The 20,820-nt window shown below is 44.9% G+C and overlaps 1 protein-coding gene across 1 annotated transcript; it reads right to left on the bottom strand.

The window, feature by feature from the left end:
* Nucleotides 1–475: 475 nt before the first annotated feature.
* PLIN1 (perilipin 1) lies at nucleotides 476–19,518 on the bottom strand. Its single transcript, XM_063142653.1, has 9 exons — nucleotides 19,471–19,518; nucleotides 15,760–15,818; nucleotides 14,437–14,638; nucleotides 13,231–13,313; nucleotides 12,173–12,416; nucleotides 7,371–7,543; nucleotides 5,683–5,832; nucleotides 1,740–1,973; nucleotides 476–1,542 (listed from the first exon to the last, which is right to left on the bottom strand). Exons 2-9 carry the CDS (start codon nucleotides 15,805–15,807, stop codon nucleotides 1,141–1,143), a joined length of 1,536 nt encoding a protein of 511 aa, XP_062998723.1. The 5' UTR covers nucleotides 15,808–15,818; nucleotides 19,471–19,518; the 3' UTR covers nucleotides 476–1,140.
* Between the last annotated feature and the right edge of the window lie 1,302 nt (nucleotides 19,519–20,820).

The following is a 20,820-nucleotide window of genomic DNA, read 5'->3' as shown; positions in this document are numbered from 1 at the left end:
GGGACCCACAAGCAGGCCATGGTGCAACAGCACCCTCCCACCCATGTTCCCCAGCAACTGGTGCACTCAGGCTTACTGCCTTGGATACTGGAGGTTAGGGTGACCATATGGAAAAGAGGACAGGGCTCCTGTATCTTTAACAGTTGCATTGAAAAGGAAATTTCAGCAGGTGTCATTTGTATATATGGGGCACCTGGTGAAATTTCCTCTTTTTATCACAACAGTTAAAGCTGCAGGTGCCCTGCCCTCTTTTAAACCTGGTCACTTTAGTATAGCTCCTGCACCTTTAACTGTTGTGATGAAGAGGGAATTTCACCAGGTTCCCCATATATACAAATGACACCTGCAGAAATTCCCTTTTCTGTGCAACTGTTAAAGATGCAGGAGCCCTGCCCTCCTTTTCATATGGTCACCCTACTGGAGGTAGCACATAACCATCAGGGCTAGCAGCCATTGATAGCCTCCTCCTCCTCCTCCTCCAGGAATTTATCCAACCCTCTTTTAAAGCCATCCAAATTGGTGGCCATCACTACATCTTGTGGCAGTGAGTTCCATAATTTAAATCTGTGCTGTGTGAAGAAGTCCTTCCTTTTATTTGTCCTGAATCTCCCACCGATCAGCTCATAGGGGAAATGCAGTCCCAATCCTGATCTCTCTTTCTCACACACCCTGGCAATTATTTTGAAAGAAAAAAGCTGGGACAGATCTACACCTTGTGTCAAATCGTTACGAATGTGGAATAAAAAGCCGGAAATAACATGATGAAAGCGGTATATGGAATGTGTCCTGTGCCCCAACGGTTAGCAATGCACTTCAATACTGCTATACAGCAGAAGTGTAGATCTAGCCCCAGACACATCAAATGCTTTCACACCTATATCCTATTGTCTACTATGGCTCTGATTGATCTACTGTCACAACACCAAGCTTGCAAACCCACTAAGCACAGTAAAGTCAGACTAAGCCAGTAAGAGGAAGGTTTAGACCAAGGGTGGACAGAAGGCTGATCTCCAGATGTTTTGGACTTCAACTCCCCAAACCCCCTGGCCAACATGGCCAATGGTCAGGAATTCTGGGAGTTGAAGTCCCAGACATCTGGAGTAGACCTTCTGCCCACCTGTGGTTTAGAAGGCCCATGGCTCAGTCTTTCTTAAAAGTGGTGCTATAGAGGCCGCCGTAGTGAGCCCTGGTGTACGTCACTTCTGGGCTGGGACGGAACAGCCCTTCACTCCGTCTCCTGGTGCCAACCCCGTCCTTGTAGGGGGAGAAGGCTGACGTGCGGGGTCCGGTATACTCTGCGTCGAAAGCTGGGCCCCGAGATGGGTAGGGGGCTTGCTGTGGAAGGAGGGGCTCGTCAAGGTTGAGGAAAGGGAGTGGAAAGTGACCTCGACTCGATCGCCTCTCCCCTTGCAGTGGGAAAATACCCCCACTCTCCTTGGGGTGGGTAGCGATAGACTGAGGGCCTTCCAGCTCTTGGCATGACTCTGAATGAACCCCAGTCCTGCTTGCAGTTTGCTCTTGTTTCTCCTGGACCTTTGGAAGCTAAATCAATGGGGCATGGTGGGGAGGGAAGAGACAAAGAAGGAAATGGCTTGGTTAATGGAAGGGAAGAGGGCGCCATCTTGCCCTTTGCCTCGGGCATCAAAACCTATCGGGCAGGCCCTGCTACCCACCCACCCAAGTTATGCCTGCCGCTCCATCTCCCCATCTGTCCTGCTGAGAGAGGAAATGTAACTTACGGGTACATAGCGGAAGATGGTTCCAAGCAGGCTGCATAAGGTAACCGGCAACATGCCCAATATGCCCGCTGCCTCAGACGCAGCCTTGCGCGGAGAGATGTGTAAAAGCTGCCCAGCTGTGTTCCAAGCAGTGAAGGGGACATTCAACATGCTCGAGATGGCGGCGAGGGAGGCTGTATGAAGTCTCCGAGCCAGGCTGGCCAGCAGGTTCCCTATCTCTGCCTTCTCTGCTGTCTAGAAGCAGAAAATAAAAGCAAGTAACATGTTGGGTGAGCGTGACTGCCCCACAGGGCCGGGCCCAAGACATTTTGCTGCCTGAGGCAAAGGACAAGATGGCGTCCCCTCCCATTCCATGTACAAAAGCTGACTGGTTTGGCAGATGAATCTGTCTTCAACACAAATGTTGGGACAACGTTCTCCACTGTGCTTGAAGGCAGCAGGCTAACATAGAGGACATGGAGTAGGCTGCATAGTTCTCTCTTTGAACACCTTACTGCTGCCTCCCAACATCTGCTGCCTGAGGCGACTGCCTCATCCTGCCTAATGGTAGAGCCGGGCCCAGCTTGTAGGATATTTATATAGATCTGGATCCTGATTTACTCATACTTTGAGTAGACCCACTACTCATTACTAACTTACATCCTGCTAATTTCAATGGATCTTCTCAGGATTTAGTATTCCTAAATCTGGTCCAACCCATACTGTTTTATAGTGGTGGTCGGGATATTGCAAATAAAATTTGCTTGGAGAATACCTGAAACTTTATGTAACTTTAAGAACACGACTCTTGATCCATGCAAGCCTAATATGAAACTTACACTAAATGCACTTCACTATTTTCCTCCATAATGAAACGTTCGAAGAAATGTAGATTTGCATGAGATATACATTTGTTTGGTTTCATTTAATATATTTCCCCTTTGTTTGTTTTACATATTAAATCCGTTCTCCATCTATTTTGGGAAGTGGAAGTTTTTGTGGAAAAAAATCCGATACAAATTTTTTCCAGAAATCCCACAGCAGAGAACTCGGGCACTGATACGATCAAAGACCGTGCGCCGGGACTTTGATTGCCATGGTCCATTGGGAGAGCGCTTGCTGTTTCCTCCCCTTAGTGGTTTGGGTCAATGAGAGGATTAATTGCCTGTGTAATTTTGGCCTCTGGTATGACTCCCGCGTTGCTCCCTTTAGAGTAAGGAAGAGGCATGCAGGATGCTGACTCATCACAAAACAGCTGCTACTTAACAAGTCAACATCATCCACCATGGCTGACCAAAGCTGAGATCCCCAATCTGCTTCTCCAATACAGAATAGTAGGGCTGTGCTCTGCTCCGATTCGGATAGCGAATCCGGAGCAGACCAACCCGATCCGCCTCCGCCAAAGGTGGATCGGTTCGGGAGAGCTGCAGATCGAGGCGAAGCGGTTCATCTCCATCCAGAACTCTGAACACAGGTAAGGGGGGGGGAGAGGGGCTCACCTGGCGCCGGCACCGCAGTCCGTGTGGTGCTGGCAGCAGTGCCAGGTTAAGCTGCAGGGGGGGTTACCTGCCTCCGTCGTGGTCCGGCGCGGGCTTCAACTGAGGTCCAGGCCTTAGTTGAAGCCTGTGCCGGACCGCGATGGAGGCAGGTAAGTGGGGGGGGGGGACTTACTTGGCTCCGTCACTACAGTCCATGCGGCGATGGCAACAGAGCCAGGTAAGGGGGCAGGGGGGAAGGGGGCTTACTCAACCCCCCTTTTGACCCCCCCTTCCCTACTTACCTGCCTCCGCCGTCCACCACAGAGGCAAGTAAGTAGGGAAGGGCCCCCCAAATATTGATCTGCCCCTCCGGATCTTGCTCCGCGGAGCAGAGCAGGGGAGGGGCGTATTGGCCCAATCCGAAAATTGCGGATCGGGCCATGAAGCGGTTCGGGGGGTTCCGTGCACAGCCGTACAGAATAGAACTCTGATGGGCATCAGGGGATTGCAGATTTTCGTACTTTCTCTGCAAACGGGAGAGCTAGAAAGTATTTGCAGCCCTGCTCTTCTGTTGTATAAAATGCACATCTGCTCTTCTTCGGGTGCTTCTGGATAAAGCCACCCACCCAGCACGCAGCCCCTGACGGATTTCCCCGGAGGGAATGTGGCTCTCGAGAGAAATCAGTTTCTCCAACCTTGGTGTAGACAATTGTCTGGATAAGTCAGTATAAAGCAGCTTCAAGAAACAGATAACAGGTAAGAGAGCTCCTTCTCTCTCACCCAACTTCCTGGTCACTGAGTTCATTGGAGGTCATTGCTCCAAGCGGTTCCACATGGACCTTTGGCCTGATTGGGATCTACCAGGAGAAGAGCCTTTCGTGTGGTGGCTCCTTCTCTTTGGAAATCCCCGCTCCTGGAGGTCAGGCAATTTACACTAGGCTGCTTCTGGCACCTTCCGAAAACAACTCTATTCTAGGACGCCTTCCTCAACAGATCAGCCACTGTTTTTTATTGGTCCTTTGTTTTAAATGGAACAACTTTAATTGGCTTTTTAAAATCTTCTTTCTTTTTTCAGTTTATCCCTGTGGGCACCGCTCTGGAAACTATGTTAGATATGAAGCGGTATATAAACAGTGAAAATAAATAAATAAATAGTAAATAACCCCCTTGAGAACATAAGAGCATCCCAGCTGGGTCCAACCATGGGCTCACCTTGTCCAGCCAGATGCCTCTGAGAAGTCCGCAAGCAGGCCTTACTTGCCTCCAGCTATTGCTGTTTGAAGATATACTGCCGGTGGACCTGAGACCCTACTCCCAGTAGGGAATACTCCCTATGAAATCTGTGTGCAGTGACTAACTTTCTTGCTTAGAAAGACCTTGATACTTGGGAACACAAGGAAGCTGTCTTACCTTGGGGCAGACCATGGATCTATCCAGACCGGTATCATCTCTACACTGACCGGCCATGGCCCCTGGGGTTTGAGGCAGAGGATTTTCCCAACCCTACTTGGATTGAATCTCGGACCTCATCCCTGCTCTGACCCTGAGCTTTGGTCTTTCCACTTACAAACAATGTAAGGTTCCAGTCCTCATGGTTCTGAATACAAGGAAAGGAAAGGAAAGGAACCTCTCGTGCAAACACTGAGTCATTACTGACTCTTGGAGGGATGCCAGCTTTCGCTGACGTTTTCTTAGCAGGCCTTATAGCGGGGTGGTTTGCTGTTGCCTTCCCCGGCCGTTATTACTTTCCCCCATCTAGCCGGGTACTCATTTTACCGACCTCGGGAGGATGGAAGGCTGAGTCGACCTGAGCCGGCTGCCTGAAACCAGCTTCCGCTGGGATCGAACTCAGGCCGTGGGGAGAGTTTCAGCTGCAGAAACTGCTGCTTTACCGCTCTGCTCCACATGAGGCTCGCCTCTGAATACAAAGCTGGTTTAAATAGGCACATAGGAAGCTGCCTTAGACCAACTCCATCCAGCTCAGTCTACACCAATCTTCCCCGACCTGGTGCTCTGCAAATGTGTCAGACCACAATTCCCTTCAGCCCCAGGCAGCAGTGATGGGAGATATGGTCTGACACATCTGGAGGGTGACAGGTTGGGAAAGGCTAACCTACAAGGATGGACAGCAACTCACCAGGATTTCAGGTAGGGATTTTTTTTTCTGGCCCTACCTGGAGATGCCAGGTATTGAACCTGGATCCTTCTGCATGAAAAGGAGGTGCTCTACCAGTGAAGGCTGCTGGCTCTGATTTTGGTGGGGCTGTGAATCCATTCTGGGCTTCAGTCAGAACTCTAAAGGAGCTATCTAACGTACTGATCCAGCATTTTGGGTAGCTCCCTTAGAGTTCTGGGTGGTTCTGACTGAAACCCAGAATGGATTCACAGCCCCACAGAAATCAGAACCACCAATCCCCATTGAGCTCAAGTACTCAGCCATGCCCCCCTCCTCTCATGCTCAGAAACACCCTTTCCAAATTCATTACCTTGCTTCTTTGGCCATCCTCTTCTTTCTTGGCTTCCTCCTCTTTCTCCGGCACCTTTCCCTGCCTGCTGCTTAGCCATCCAGTTGCTGTGTTCAAAACACCAGAGATGACCTGCAAGGCCTTCGCTGCACTCTGGCTGGCCAGACCACCCTGGGCAGAAAAAACAAATCCACCAAGGGTGAAGAGTCCACGTGTTCTACTCCCAGGCCCAAAGAAGACAGACTGGTCAAATGAATGGGGCAGGGGTAAGAAGGATCTTTTGGTCACTTTGGAAAAAAGGTCTGGAGCTCAGTGGCGGAGACCCCTCTTTGCATGTAAAAGGTCCCAGATTCAAGTCACGGCATCTCAAATTTGGGCTGCGAAAGACTCCCAGCTGAAACATTAAGAGTGCCGCTGAAAGAGGTTCTGCCCTGGTTTAGACGAGGCATCAACAATTACTGGAGTAAGTAAATGAGTACTCTCAAGGGTGTTTTGACACTCTTTTGGAGAAGCTCTCGAGTAGGGTGCGTTTCAACCTTTTAGAACGTGGGGAAAATGATACAAAACCCCAGGAAACTACCAAATGATCACTGATTAGGGGAAAGGTGGCGTTGTTGTTGCCACCTGGGCAACTCCAGAGGCTTGGATTGGGGCCTTGGCTTCACATTCTGTGCACCCTTGACCTAAAGGGAAACACGAGATGTTCTATTTAATCTCCACAAGTAGAAGTATTGCAGCATAGTGGGGCACCCAAGACATCCTTGTTGATGTGGGCTGGAGCCAGAAACCATTCCCTGGAGATACATGTAGAAGAATAGATCTTGAGAGGGGAAGAGGTGCTGAGATTCGAGCCACGGTTCCCAGGCACAAAAGCAGCAGGATGTTGGGAGGGAGATACCGTGTGTGTGTGTATGTGCATGTTCCTCCTGCCATTTAAAATTGGTGTTCCCATTGAGAGTTCATGGCTTTGGAAAGGATGTTAATCAAAGCCATGAATCAATGTGGAGACAATCCAAAATAAACCAGCTTTTTCATCTTCCAATCTGCGAACTGATGGCCCAAAGATAGAGGCAAGGACTTTAGTGGAGATCAGAACGGAAGGGAGCATTGGAGCTAAATTTACTTTATCCTCATGACAGTTCCTTCCTTCTCTTGGACCTAGGTTGTGGTCCAGCAGTGGAGGAGGCTGGAATACAGTCGCAAGGAGGTATGCAAAGAAGGAAATGACTCAAGCCCACAGTTGACATCTTTTCGGCAGCAGCAAAGGCCTGCGCAAAGTTTCCAGATCTGATGTTGGATTTGATTGTCTGCTGATTTGCATGGTAAAATATGTGCACACATTATGCTTGAGCAGAGATCCACATACGTGTCTGCATGTGTGTGTGTGTGTGTGTGTGTGTGTGTGTGTGTGTGTGTATGGGGCCCGAGGGTGTCTCATTTTGAGCTCCAAGTTCTTGACATGCTGGAGTTAGACACTGTGAGCCATCTAGCGTGGTAATGCAGCCAGTCACATGCCAAAAATATCACAACAATGTGTAATTTGGTGCTAAATTAGACTATGATATGCTAAGCCACTGCTCGGTACGACAGCACACTCACCATAGGAGAGATAATTTTGTGAACTGCCCAGAAAGCTTTGGCTATTGGGCAGTATAGAAATGCAATCGATCAATCAATCAATCAATATCTTAGGCAAGCTGCTGACTTACCAGACCTGGGATCCACATAGCCAATTCCTGTCCTTTGTCTCGTGTATGCTGGATGGTTTGGACTGTCTGTTTGTAGGCATGCCAGGAAAGTCCAGTAGCTAAGGTTTTTATTCTCCCCAAGGTGCTGGTTTGAGATACCTCATTTGACACACATAACCCTGGAGGCTCATGAGCTAGAGGGGAAAAGTTGGGTGTGGGGAAAGAGAAGAGAAGATACATGGTAATCAATCAAGGTGCAAGAGCAGACTTCTCTTTTAGGCAAATAGGTTAGAAGGTTCCCAGGCTTTCTGTGACTTCACAGCATCTCTACCAATGGATACCCCAGGATCCAGGTGATTCATTGGCGTCAATCAGGTTTTCTCTTTAGGTCAATCAATACAAATATAATATGCACATAAATAAGATAATCTCACCTCCTTCCAACCCAGGTCTCTTCAAGGCAGCACACACAGGCCTGCCTTCTCAGAAATTAAGTAGGTTTTGAACAGAAATGTGGCTACACAACAACCAGATTACATGTATCAGCCAACCAGGGAGAGGGCCTTTTCAGTGGTGGCCCCCCAATTGTGGAATGATCTCCCCGACAAGGCTTGCCTGGCACTGACATAGTTTTTTTTTTTTTGGCACCAGGTCAAGACTTTCCTCTTCTCCCAGGCAGTTAACAACATATGCTGAGTTTTTAACTAACCCCAGAATAGGTGTTTTAAATGGATATTGCTATTTTTATGCTTTTGATGGTTTTAAATTTTTGTATATTTGTTTTTAATGTTCACTGTTTGTAACCTTTGTAAACCACCCAGAGTGCTTTGGCTATGGGGCGGTATATAAATGTTATAAATAAATAAATAAATATAAATAAATAACCACATATCCAGGCAAGCTCCAGCCATCAGGGGTATGGCTGACAGCTCTTCTCATGTATCCACCACAGAGTAATCTGATTTGGTTTGGAACACATGCATTATTATTATTATTATTATTATTATTATTATTATTATTATTATTATTATTGCTCCATCAGTGTACATAGTGCTGTACAGAGTAAAACAATAAAATAGCAAAACCCTGCCACATAGGCTTACATTCTAATAGAATCATAATAAAACAATAAGAAGGGGAAGAGAATGCACCAAACAGGCACAGGGTAGAGTAAAACTAACAGTATAAAAGTAAGATCAAAATCAAGTTCTAAGAGCTTTAGAAACACACACACACAAGCTGGGCTATTTCTCAAAAGCGCCATGCAAAATATTTTCCCTTTGGGGCCATTTTCAAATTAGCTCTCACACTTAATAAAAGAAATCTTCAGCTGCAATCCTATACTCACTTACCAGGAGGCAACTCTCATGGAATTTACTAGGTTGTTCGTGACTTCATGGACCAGCCCACGCCAGAGCTTTCTGTCGCCTGTCGCCACCCCTAGCTCCCCCAAGATCAAGTCTGTCACCTCCAGTATATCATCCATCCATCTTGCCCTTGGTCGGCCCCTCTTCCTTTTGCCTTCCACTTTCCCTAGCATCAGCCTCTTCTCCAGGGTATCCTGTCTTCTCATTATGTGGCCAAAGCACTTCAGTTTTGCCTTTAATACCATTCCCTCAAGTGAGCAGTCTGGCTTTATTTCCTGGAGTATGGACTAGACATGAATAGGCTTATACTGTTATAGACAACACAACTAGTTTAAATGCATTTATTTATTCATTCATCCATTGATTCATTCCCTAGCTTTTGACTGAAGTACACATGGCAGTTACATTTTTAAAAAATCGGCACAGCGCCCCACAAAAAAACCCACAAAGAAACAAAAGAAACCCAAAATGCCATATCCTGGCTTCCCATCCATTTGCTAAGGCTGAAATCCTATTTATAGACTTACCTGGTAGCAGTGGAGGCTGGTGACTCCTATTTCAGTGAGGCCGCAAATCCGCTCTGAGTTTCAATCAGCACAAGTCGCAAGTCTAAAGGAGCTGTCCAAAGGGCTGAACCCTATCACTGAAATGGGTCCTGCCCCTTCAATAACTCCTTTAGAGTTCTGACTGAAATGAGACCAGATTTGGGGGGGGCTTTGACATTGGAGACACCAGGCTCCACTCCATTGGACTTAATGAGGCTTACTTCTGAGTAGACAAGTATAGGCATGTACTGGAAAACAATAGTTGTGAGGGGAAAATGCTTTCTTTATATATATATATCCTGTTTTCCCGAAAGTAAGACATCCCACGAAAATAAGACCTACTTCCAGTTTTGCCTCTCGCTGTAATATAAGGCATCCCCCCCCGAAAATAAGACCTTTTTTTTTGTTCAACAATAAATGTGTACCGTATTCTTCTTCATGGAAAAATAAGACATCCCCTGAAAATAAGACCTAGCGCATCTTTGGGAGCAAAAATTAATATAAGACACTGTCTTATTTTCGGGGAAACAGGGTATATATATATATATATAGATAGATAGATAGATAGATAGATATAGATATAGATATATATATATATATATATATATATAGTAGGCACCATCTTAGAGAGCAATTTCCCCTCACTCCATGAGAGAGTGAAGGGAGAATACGGCCTCTAAAACAGTGCCTTCCTTTTGCAGTTTTTATAAGTATTCGCATTAAAAATAATGAACATTTTAAAGACTGGGTTGCCTGATTAACTGGGGATGTCTTTTTAGTCAATTAAAACGGTTTTTGATCTACAAATCTACCCGGGTTGAAAGCTCAGTTTTAAAGGCCTGTAGTTAAGCAGAGAAAGGCTCGTTTTAATTTGATTTGTTAACAACACTTTCTTTGAACGGCTATTTTTATCTCCGCTTTTTATGGCTTTTGAACTTCAGATGGGACATGGATGCAATTTACAGTATGTGTTTACTACTACTACTACTACTACTAATAATAATAATAATAATAATTTGTGGATGGAGTCCAATTAGTCCTTCGAAGTACCAAAAGAATGGGAAATAGGAGTATCTCTATTGCCACCTTGTGGAAATTTGTCTGATTTTATATTGCATTCCTAAACTTTTAACATTTTAAATTTATTGTATATTTATTGTATTTTATGGTTTTAATTGTGCATTCCCAGAGAGCCTTGTCTACTGGGCAGTATAAAAATGCAATAAAATAAATACATGGACAAATAAATACTTTAGTGCCACCTTGTGGTTTCCAGATTCTCAGACGATACACCTGTGCACCATAAATCTGATGCAGTTTGTAAAAGCTTGGAAAGCTCCTTAAAGTGCTGACTGAAATGTGGAGCAGATTTACTGCCCAACTGACATTGGAGCCACCAGCCTCCACTGGAGGTATCCCCATGTTATCCCCGATCTGTGACTGGAGATAACAAGGGGATTCCCCTGTGTGCTGCTCCCCCTCCCAATAGGAGAGTGAGCAGAGCAAAGGGAAGTCCCTTTGTTATCTGTGATGAGAGATCAGCAGTAACAAGGGGTTGACCCTGGACTCAGCAGGCACCAGTCCTGAAATCACCTGCCAAATCCCTTTCCATGCCACATGCACCCCAATTGCGACGTAAGCAGTCTAGGAAGGAGCTACCCAACTCCGCTGGCACTTGCAGGAGTCAGCTCTGGCAAGCACCAGTCAAGTCCCTTTCTCCGTGCAGAGAAAAGTGGGCAGGGCAGGGCAGATGATGTCACAGGAAGGGAGGGGCTTCAGGCAGTCCCACCCCCTTGGTACCATCCAGCCTATGGTATCATCCAGCCACCCCTGCTGGAAGGATTTTGATGGTGCTTGCAGTCACCCTAGAAATCTGATAGGGAGCAGTGAACTTTGGGACACCTGTTATTTATTTATTTATTTGTTTATTACATTTCTATACCGCCCAATAGCCGGAGCTCTCTGGGCGGTTCACAAAAATTAAAACCATTCAAAGTATAAAACAACAATATAAAACCATAATATAAAATACAATATAAAAGCTCAACCAGATAAAAACAGCAGCAATGCAAAATTACAAATTTAAAACACCAAGTTAAAATTTATTTGTAGACTGTTAAAATGCTGGGAGAATAAAAAGGTCTTCACCTGGCGTCTAAAAGGATATAATGTAGGTGCCAAGCGAACCTTCTTAGGGAGCTCATTCCACAGCCGGGGTGCCACAGCAGAGAAGGCCCTCCTCCTGGTAGCCACTTGCCTCACTTCCTTTGGCAGGAGCTCGTGGAGAAGGACCCGTGAAGATGACCTTAGGGTCCAGGCAGGTACATATGGGAGGAGGTGTTTCTTCAGATAGCCTGGCCCCAAGCCGTTTAGGGCTTTAAATGTTAATACCAGCACTTTGAATCGGGCCCGGACCTGGACTGGCAGCCAATGAAGCTGGAAAAGGACTGGCGTAATGTGGTCTCATCGGCCAGTCCCTATTAGTAAATGTGCTGCCCTGTTTTGTACCAGTTGAAGTTTCTGGACCGTTTTCAAGGGCAGCCCCATGTATAACGCATTGCAGTAATCCAAACGAGAGGTTATCAGAGCATGGATAACTGTAGCTAGGCTATCTCTGTCCAGATAAGGGCACAGCTGTTAGGATGCACCTATCTACAACTTCTATGTTTATAAAGCAATGCAAATACTACAAAATACCAGCAAGTCTCCGGTGACCTCATTCAAAGGACACCAAACCTGGGGCAAGTGCTGGGACCCCTGAAATCTCACCGCTGGTAGGACTGAGCTGCACATAACCGTATAAAGGCCTCTAGCCCTAAATATGCAAAGCAGTGCTTTGGCGATGGGGAAGTTCACATTTTTGTCGGCATATCCAAGACCACCCACAGATAAACCAGGTAGCGATATTAACCTGACTTGTGCTCAGCTTTTGGATGTTTCGCTTTCTCCAGCTTGCCAATTGTCGCATCTCCTCCAGCTTTTACCGTTTGGATCACTCGGCGGCTGCTGGCAAACTCTTTGGTGTCCTTCACAATGCTCTCGGACTGCTCATAACCTTTGGCAGACAGTCCAAAGACTTTGTCCAAGGTGTCCATGACGGAGTGCAGAGCACTTTGGATGTGAGTTAAGACTGAATCCTTTAGATCAGATGTAACCTGGAGGAAGGGTCAACAGAGAAGGGTGTTTACGGCCCATTCCTGCCTTTCAAGCCAAAGACGGGAACTGTCCAGCAGTGTCAGCAGAAAGGACTCAGTGCTGAGTAGGAAAGGAGCTGTCCAGAAGGTCACTAGGCTAGGAACAGGTCTATAGAGGTTAGGGTAGCACCTAAGGGTTTAAGTACTCAAAAAACCAGAAGCAAAGGGATAGGCAAGAAGGATGTTTTATTCAATGAAAGAAAGAAAAAATTCCAATGTATTTCGGACCACTAACAGGTCCTTCTTTAGGGCAAATTAGTATAAGGAAACAAGTGTTGTTTGCTTTTCAGATGCCAGTTTCTTATGCTATGAGAAGAGCACTTATTGCATTAAACTAAATTGTCCTGAAGAAGGACCTGTGTGTGGTCCAAACTCTATTGGAATGTGTTCCTTTCATTGGATAAAATATCCCTTTGGTCTAACCCTTCACTTTCTTTCTTTTTGGCATGCCTCACAGGGCTCCCCTTTTTGTTGGCTTTGGGATCAAGGGATGAATCCAGCTGAGGCAGCACAGTACCTTTGGATGACATTCTCAGGGGTTCCCTCTGGGTTCCGTCTCCCCGGCCAACCTGAGTCATGGTGTCACACTGACACTGGAGTAATCTTCAGAGGAGCCAGTTGTCCCCTCAGGAGACCCTGGAACTAGGCAAGATGGCTTGGGACCCTCAGGGATACATAGATAAACAATCTAGCCTGCTATAAAGCAGCTTTCTACATTTCATGCCTAGACTCTTGGTCTAATCCAGCCAGACAGTTTCTCATGATCTTAACTTACTTTCTCCACTGGCTGGTGTAGGGCAGGAATCCTCTGCTCCAAGCGATCCAAACCTTGACAAGCCAGAACATTGGCTGCTGCCACTGAATCAAAGAGGATAAAGTTAGCAAGCCACCTTGCAGAAAATGTTCTGGGTTCAGACAACACACTAACCCACACCTCAACAACAACCCACACTCAACCACAGAATGTGGATAAGCATGATATCTAAACCTAGTCTGTGTACCACCAGTTGATAATAACTGGTTTAGAGCACTGGGCTGAATATATATATATATATATATATATATATATATATATATATATTCATAGAATCATAGAATAGCAGAGTTGGAAGGGGCCTACAAGGCCATCGAGTCCAACCCCCTGCTCAATGCTAAAGCATCCCTGACAGAAGGTTGTCCAGCTGCCTCTTGAAGGCCTCTAGTGTGGGAGAGCCCACCACCTCCCTAGGTAACTGGTTCCATTGTCGTACTACTCTAACAGTCAGGAAGTTTTTCCTGATGTCCAGCTGGAATCTGGCTTTCTTTAACTTGAGTCCATTATTCCATGTCCTGCACTCTGGGAGGATCGAGAAGAGATCCTGGCCCTCCTCTGTGTGACAACCTTTTAAGTATTCGAAGAGTGCTGTCATGTCTCCCCTCAATCTTCTCTTCTCCAGGCTAAACATGCCCAGTTCTTTCAGTCTCTCTTCATAGGGCTTTGTTTCCAGACCCCTGATCATCCTGGTTGCCTTCCTCTGAACAATAGGTGTTGCTTTTCCCAAGCAACTTATGGAATATAATCAGATGGAAGATATAATTAAAGGAGATGATGGCACACCTAGCAACATGCAAACAAGGTGTTCATAATTCTGGAAGGGGTATAAATAGATGGATAGAATCATAGAATCATAGAATAGTAGAGTTGGAAGGGACCTACAAGGCCATAGAGTCCAACCCCCTGCTCAATGCAGGAATCCACCCTAAAGCATCCCTGACAGATGGTTGTCCAGCTGCCTCGTGAAGGCCTCTAGTGTGGGAGAGCCCACAACCTCCCTAGGTAGCTGATTCCACCGTCGCACTGCTCTAAGAAAGAAGGCCTCAGGTGGACATCAGCAGTAGAACCCTGTCAGGTTCCAGAAGCTGTTTGTGGGTGCTGGCTGTTGATGCTGGCCCTGAATTAAACAAATGTGCTGCTCCATTCATGCCATTCGGCACCACTTACCCTGAGGCTCCAGCTTCTGTACCACAGGATTCACGCTCCACGCAGCCAGGGAGGTGACCCTCTGGACACACCGTTCATAAGCCCCACACACTAACGCCATCAAGGGATGGGCCTCTTTGGTGGTGGTGTACGTCTTCTGGAGGGTGTTGCATGCTGAATTCACCACTGGGATATGCAAGACCCTCTGCAATGCATTATTTTCCTAGGGAGGGAGGAAGAGAATATAGACATCTGAGAAGACCTGTCCTGCAAGAGAGATGTAGCAGAGATGTCAAAGACATTTTGCAAAGGGATCCAAATGAATTTGGATTTCTGTGATCTGACCTGCAGATTCCTCAGGAGTTTGTTTTCCAAGTCATGTGGATGTGTGGACTTTTTTTTTAACTTACTTTCTAGGGGGATTTGCATGAATTAGAGTGCTAAACACTATCCCAAAAAATAGGTTCAGCACCTTGGATAGCTCCTTTAACAGTCTGGCTGATTCTGACTGAAACCAGAATAGATTCTCAGCCCCACTGAAATCGGAGCCACCAGCCTCCACTGGTGTTATCTTATATTTGCAACACCTACTGGCAATTCAGTCTGCAATGACCATTTGGAAACTGAGCTTACATTGCAGACATTATGGCTGCACAATCTGCCCTAACTTTTGAACTTTTCACTCTCTTCCCCTGTCCCCTGACTCTTATACCATCTAGTTTGATGAAGCATTCTGGTGGTCTTTCTTGACATTTGGAGTGGTCCTCATAAAGGTATTTCCCAACTCTGAATTTTGGATTACCCCACCACCCCGCACCCTCTAAAATTTGAATTTTTCCACAGTTGTGATCTGAACTCTTCTCTGCAAAGAAAGTATTTCTCTTTGCCCTGGTCTTACACTGTTAGGAATTGTGTGAATGGCTTTTATTTATTTATTTTAAAAAGTAAACAGCAGGTGTGGAAGCCCAATCTAGATTGGGACTCAGGAAAGAGGTGGGTGGGAAGCTATCATTGCCATGTGCTGCAGTCCTGATTCCGGATCAAGCCTCCCCATGACTGCCATTTACTTTTTTAAAAAAAGCCATTCATGCAACAGCTAGTAGTGTGCATGGCATCTCATCCAGTTTAGTTCTGGAAATAAAAAAGATGCAAAAAGGCAAGCACCTGCTCACAATAGTCTGCTCTCCAACCAAATATATTCACTTTGGGGGCTATACTTAGATCCACTATCAAAATAATGATGCGATTTCCACAGCAGGGTGTAATAATCAGTAACCATGCAGGGAGTAATTTTCTTTGAAATGCTGTCAATGTTTGATTCATTTCTCTCCCCCCGCCCCTTACCTTGAGCCTTCCATTCTGCATCGCTTCTTTGCTTTTGGCTGTAATCATTGAACATCAGCCTGTAAAGGAAAGCAGAGAGAGTGACTCAACTTGCAAAGGCAAGAGCATTTCTTATGCAACACCCAGAAGAATCTAAGCTTGTCTGCTTCCCTTCCAAGAGTAAGGTGGAACCTCAAACCCTGCCATCTCCTTGCTCAGATCTAGCTCTGTCAGATGCCATTGTCTTTCCCTGGGAACATCAAGTCCTTGAAGAATAAGAGACAATGGTCTAGGAGTGGTCACCTTTACGGAAAAAAATAGCACTACCTAACGCTGCTATAATTCAGTGGTGGAGCACATTTTCCATGAAAAGCTCCCTGGTTCAGCTTCTGACATCTCCGGATAGAATAGGAAAAGACTTCAGTCTGAAATCCTTCAGAGCTACAGTCAGCATCTTATGTCAGTACTAGGGTGACCATATGGAAAGGAGGACAGGGCTCCTGTATCTTTAACAGTTGCATAGAAAAGGGAGTTTCAGCAGGTGTCATTTGTATGCATGTCACACCTGGTGAAATTTCCTCATCTCAACAGCTAAAGCTGCAGTTGTCCATACTTTGGTAACTTCCAAATTAGATTACTGCAATGCCCTCTACATGGGGCAGCCTTTGAAGACGGTCCTATATAAATAAATAATAATAATAATATATACAAATGACACCTACTGAAATTCCCTTTTCAATACAACTGTTAGAGACACAGGAGCCCTGTCCTCCTTTCCATATGGTCACCCTAGTCAGTACTATCTTATGTACAAAACAGAAGAGAAAGCTGTTCCGTTCAAAATGGCGGAGTCTCTACTTCCTACAACTGAAGGCCATTTTTGACAAGACCACTAGGGGGCCAAAATGGCTTTGGGCTGCCAGTTGCCCATCCCTGGGCTAAACCATCATGCAATTAGGGATGTATGAGAAATTAATTTCAGTTTGTTTTTGATCAAGGTTTGTCCAGTTCGCAGCTTCCGGACCAAACACAGACTCAGATGCAATCTCTGGTTGGAGTCTGTACATTTCTGAGCTTCCAATGTCATTTGTGGACTCCCAAAAATGTGTTTGACTGCATGTGGACATGCACACAAATACCCTTTTAATCAATGGGGAAAAATATGCATGAAAATACACATGTATTTTGATGCAAAAAAAGGGGGGGAGCTCACTATCGGATATGGACTTGAGTTGGAACAAGCTTCAAGGTGGAATTAGAAAAAATCAGTGAGCTCACATTTTGCTGATACACACATCCGTACATGCAATAGAACTGAGCCCAAGCCAAACATGTCAGGTCATTGGGAGTGATAATTAGCTGGGAGTTTCCAGTGTGCAAAGTGTACCCAGTAGCTGCAATCTGTATGGGGATGTTTTTGAGTATAAATGCTGCCAAAGGCAAAAAAAAAAAAAAAAGATTATGAAATAGAAACTTGCGAAATCTATGCACCAAATCCTGAGTCTATAGCTTCTGTGATACAGCCATTCAATTTAAAAATAACAATGAGTGAAATTGAACCAGAAATCCAAAAGGAAACATTTTCATGAAGTTGATTCTCCATAATGTTGTTTTGCTGATTCATTTCACTGATTCTTCTTCATGTTTACTTGGGACTATTTCTCATTGATCTCAATGGGACTTACTTCTGATTAGATCTTCATGGGATTTTTCCTCTAATCCTCCCCCAAATGTGGCATGGGATGCCTTTTGAACCGTTAGGTCTGCTTTCACATAAAGCAGTGGCAGGGAACCGGTGGCCTTCTAGATCAGGGGTCCATAATGTTGTGGTCATGAGGGGATCCCAGCAGTAACCCACTGATAAGGCATTTTATGGTGGTATCAGCAGTTTCTCAAATTCCCAAGTGTGTCTAAGAATCCAAAAACCTTGGGCATCCCTCTCCAGATTATGTTGGACTCCAAGTCCCATCAGCCCCAGATAGGACAGTCAGTGATGTGAATTGTAGTCCAACAGCTGGAGGGCCACAAGTTCCCCACCAAAGCATGCTTGGTTTGTTTGTGTATTTGGAGTTTTTTGTTTTGTTTTGTTTACAAGATATTCTTATTTATATTGCTGATAAGGCTGGCTAAATCCATGACAGTCTGAACCCTGAAATCTATCATCATCATCATCATCATCATTTTTTTTATATTTCACCATCAATGTACATGGTGCTGTACATAGTAAAAGAATAAAACAGCAACACCCTGCCACATAGGCTTACATACTAATACTATTTTAATACATTCTAATACCATTTTTTTTTTAATACTAAGGCTGAGCCATGAAACATGTGGATGATGGAAGATGCTTCTGAGCATGCACAAAGCACCTTTAAAACAATTTAATTAATTTTCCAAAACAAGCCAACCAAAAGAATGAAAAGGAAAAGAATGAAATAAAAAGAAATACTTTGCATTTAAAAATAATACTCAAGAAGATTAAAGAGCAGAATGTTTAGGCACAAACTGCTATGTCTCTCAGGCAGCGAGTAGCAACATTCCTCTTTTAAAAGACGGATCACAAATCCCACACCATAGCGTACACATTGAACTTTACTTATTGCCACTTATAACACTCCTCTTTCATTTAAATTTTATTTATTTATTTATTTATTTATTACATTTCTATACCGCCCAATAGCCGGAGCTCTCTGGGCGGTTCACAAAATGCCCAAGGTAAGCTGTATTGCTCATCTAAGAGCATCTTCACATGTTACCCAGCCCCATGTGGGTGATTGACTAGAGTTACCAGAGCTGCAGCCAATGTCCACAGCTCCTTGCCATGTATACACAATGGACCAGCCCTTTCCCAAACCAGGTTATTATTATTTATTTATTTATTTATATAGCACCATCAATGTGCATGGTGCTGTACAGAGTAAAACAATGAAATAGCAAAACCCTGCCGCATAGGCTTACATTCTGATAAAATCATAATAAGACAATAAGAAGGGGAAGAGAATGCACCAAACAGGCACAGGGTAGAGTAAAACTAACAGTATAAAAGTCAAAACAAAATAAAGTTTTAAAAGCTTTAGAAAAAAGCTTTTTTCTATTCTATTCTATTCTATCTTATTTTAAAATTTTATTCTATTTTATACTATTCTATTCTATTCTATTCCATTCCATTCCAACACCTCCAGATGTGTGGGAATACAACTCCCAGCACCCCCTAGCGAGTCCTGTTGGATGAAGGATACTGGGACTTGCAATCTCGTGCAGAGTGAAGCTGCAATAGAACTAAATGCAGGTCACCACTTTAAACATGGCTGCATGCACCACGTATATTTGCAACACGGCCTCTTAATCCATGTTACGTAGGGTGACTATATGGAAAGGAGGACAGGGCTCCTGTATCTTTAACAGTTGCATAGAAAAAGGAATTCAAGCAGGTGTCATGTAGGCATATGGCACCTGTTGAAATTCCCTCAGTTAAAGTTGCAGGAGCCTTCCCTCTTAACCATATATAAAAGAGAGCAGGGCTCCTGCAGCTTTAACTGTTGTGATGAAGAGGGAATTTCACCAGGTACTGGGTACCTACAAATGACACCTGCTGAAATACCCCTTTCTATACAACTGTTAAAAGATACAGGAGCCCGGTCCGCCTTCCCATATGGTCAACCCCGTGAACCGATCTCATTGACTTTCTATGGGCATCCTTTTATGTTATAACTATATTGGAAAAGGTACTCACAGAGTGCAGAAGTCGAGCTGCCCTTACCAGAGTGCCTGGACTGGAAAGTGTGCAGCCCTGTTGCCTCGACTCTGGTAACCCAGACGGTAACACCAGTAAGCTCCACCTTCTGGTTAAATGGGTCAGAGACTCTGCCAAGTTTCTGTGGCAATGGGGCAAAAGAGCTCCCTCAGATGCCATGAAACTCAAGCAGACGTCCGGAATGTGGGCCCGTTGCCATCTTCAAATGACAGAAAGGTTTGGAAGGCTTCCAGATGGAGGGCTTCTAATGCCACCAAGCTGGAGATCTTGTGCAGCTCTTCCATCTTCCCCTCCTGAATGGATTTTTTTTTCCAGGTAGGGAAAAAAGACGATGGGAAAAGACAGGAGGGTTACAAATGGAAGGTGAGGACTGGAGCGCTTGCAAAATTCCCTGTTTGAGGCAGGGCAACTGTACACACACACACTGCTTTGCCTGGAAGCACCCCCAAATTGCAAAAGGGAAAAAGGGGGAGCAAAGTGCATTGCCTCAATTCAGAATCTGCTCCCTGCAGACCTTCCAAAAGCACCTAACACCTTCTTTTTCAAAAAACCAAAAAAATTCCAAGTGTTTTTAGGGGATCTACTCCCTTTCTAGAGTATCTCTCCCTCTGAGTCCAATTTTCTTTTCACTTTTCCTTTTAAAAACGCTTCAATATTTATGAGTTGATTTTTATTATAGGAGTACCTGGAGCTCAAATTGCGTTTTGAGAGTCCCTTGTAAAATACCAAGTGCCGAAGGTGGACATGGTGTGGAGGACCTATGAACATAGGAGTGGTAGCCCAGCGGAATTGCATTAGCATTGTCAAACACCCTCCATTGCCCCCAAGCAGTGAAACATTCTGGGGTGTGTGTGTGTGGCCTGGGAGTGGTTTTCTTTGGACCAGAGAGCCGTGGCGATGGACAGCATTTTTGTAATATTTTCTTCTTTGTTTCAAACGTGCAAGAGGAGAAAAACAGGAGGGCCTCCTACAAGGTGCCAGAACTACTATCCCAAATCAACTCCCCCCCCCCCACACCTTGATTGCATCCCTCTCACTGCAAAGGGATGTTCTTCATGCTTGCTCACACCTGGCCATGTCACTTTTTTGGCCAGCTAAAAACATTTTCCTGAGACAATAGAACAAGATGGCACCCTCCCCTATTCAATAGGGCCAATAGAACAATATTTATTTATTTATTTATTTATTTATTTATAATATTTATATACCGCTCCTCATTGAAAAAAATTCGGAGCGGTGTACAAGGTAAAATGAAAATAAAAACAGAATAAAACAGTTAAAACAAAATTTAAAAAGAAGCAAAAAACAACAACACAGAAATCCAA

This window comes from Elgaria multicarinata, chromosome 16 (assembly GCF_023053635.1).
Source record: "Elgaria multicarinata webbii isolate HBS135686 ecotype San Diego chromosome 16, rElgMul1.1.pri, whole genome shotgun sequence".
NCBI lineage: Eukaryota > Metazoa > Chordata > Lepidosauria > Squamata > Anguidae > Elgaria > Elgaria multicarinata.
This window is presented reverse-complemented; position numbering and strand designations above follow the sequence as displayed.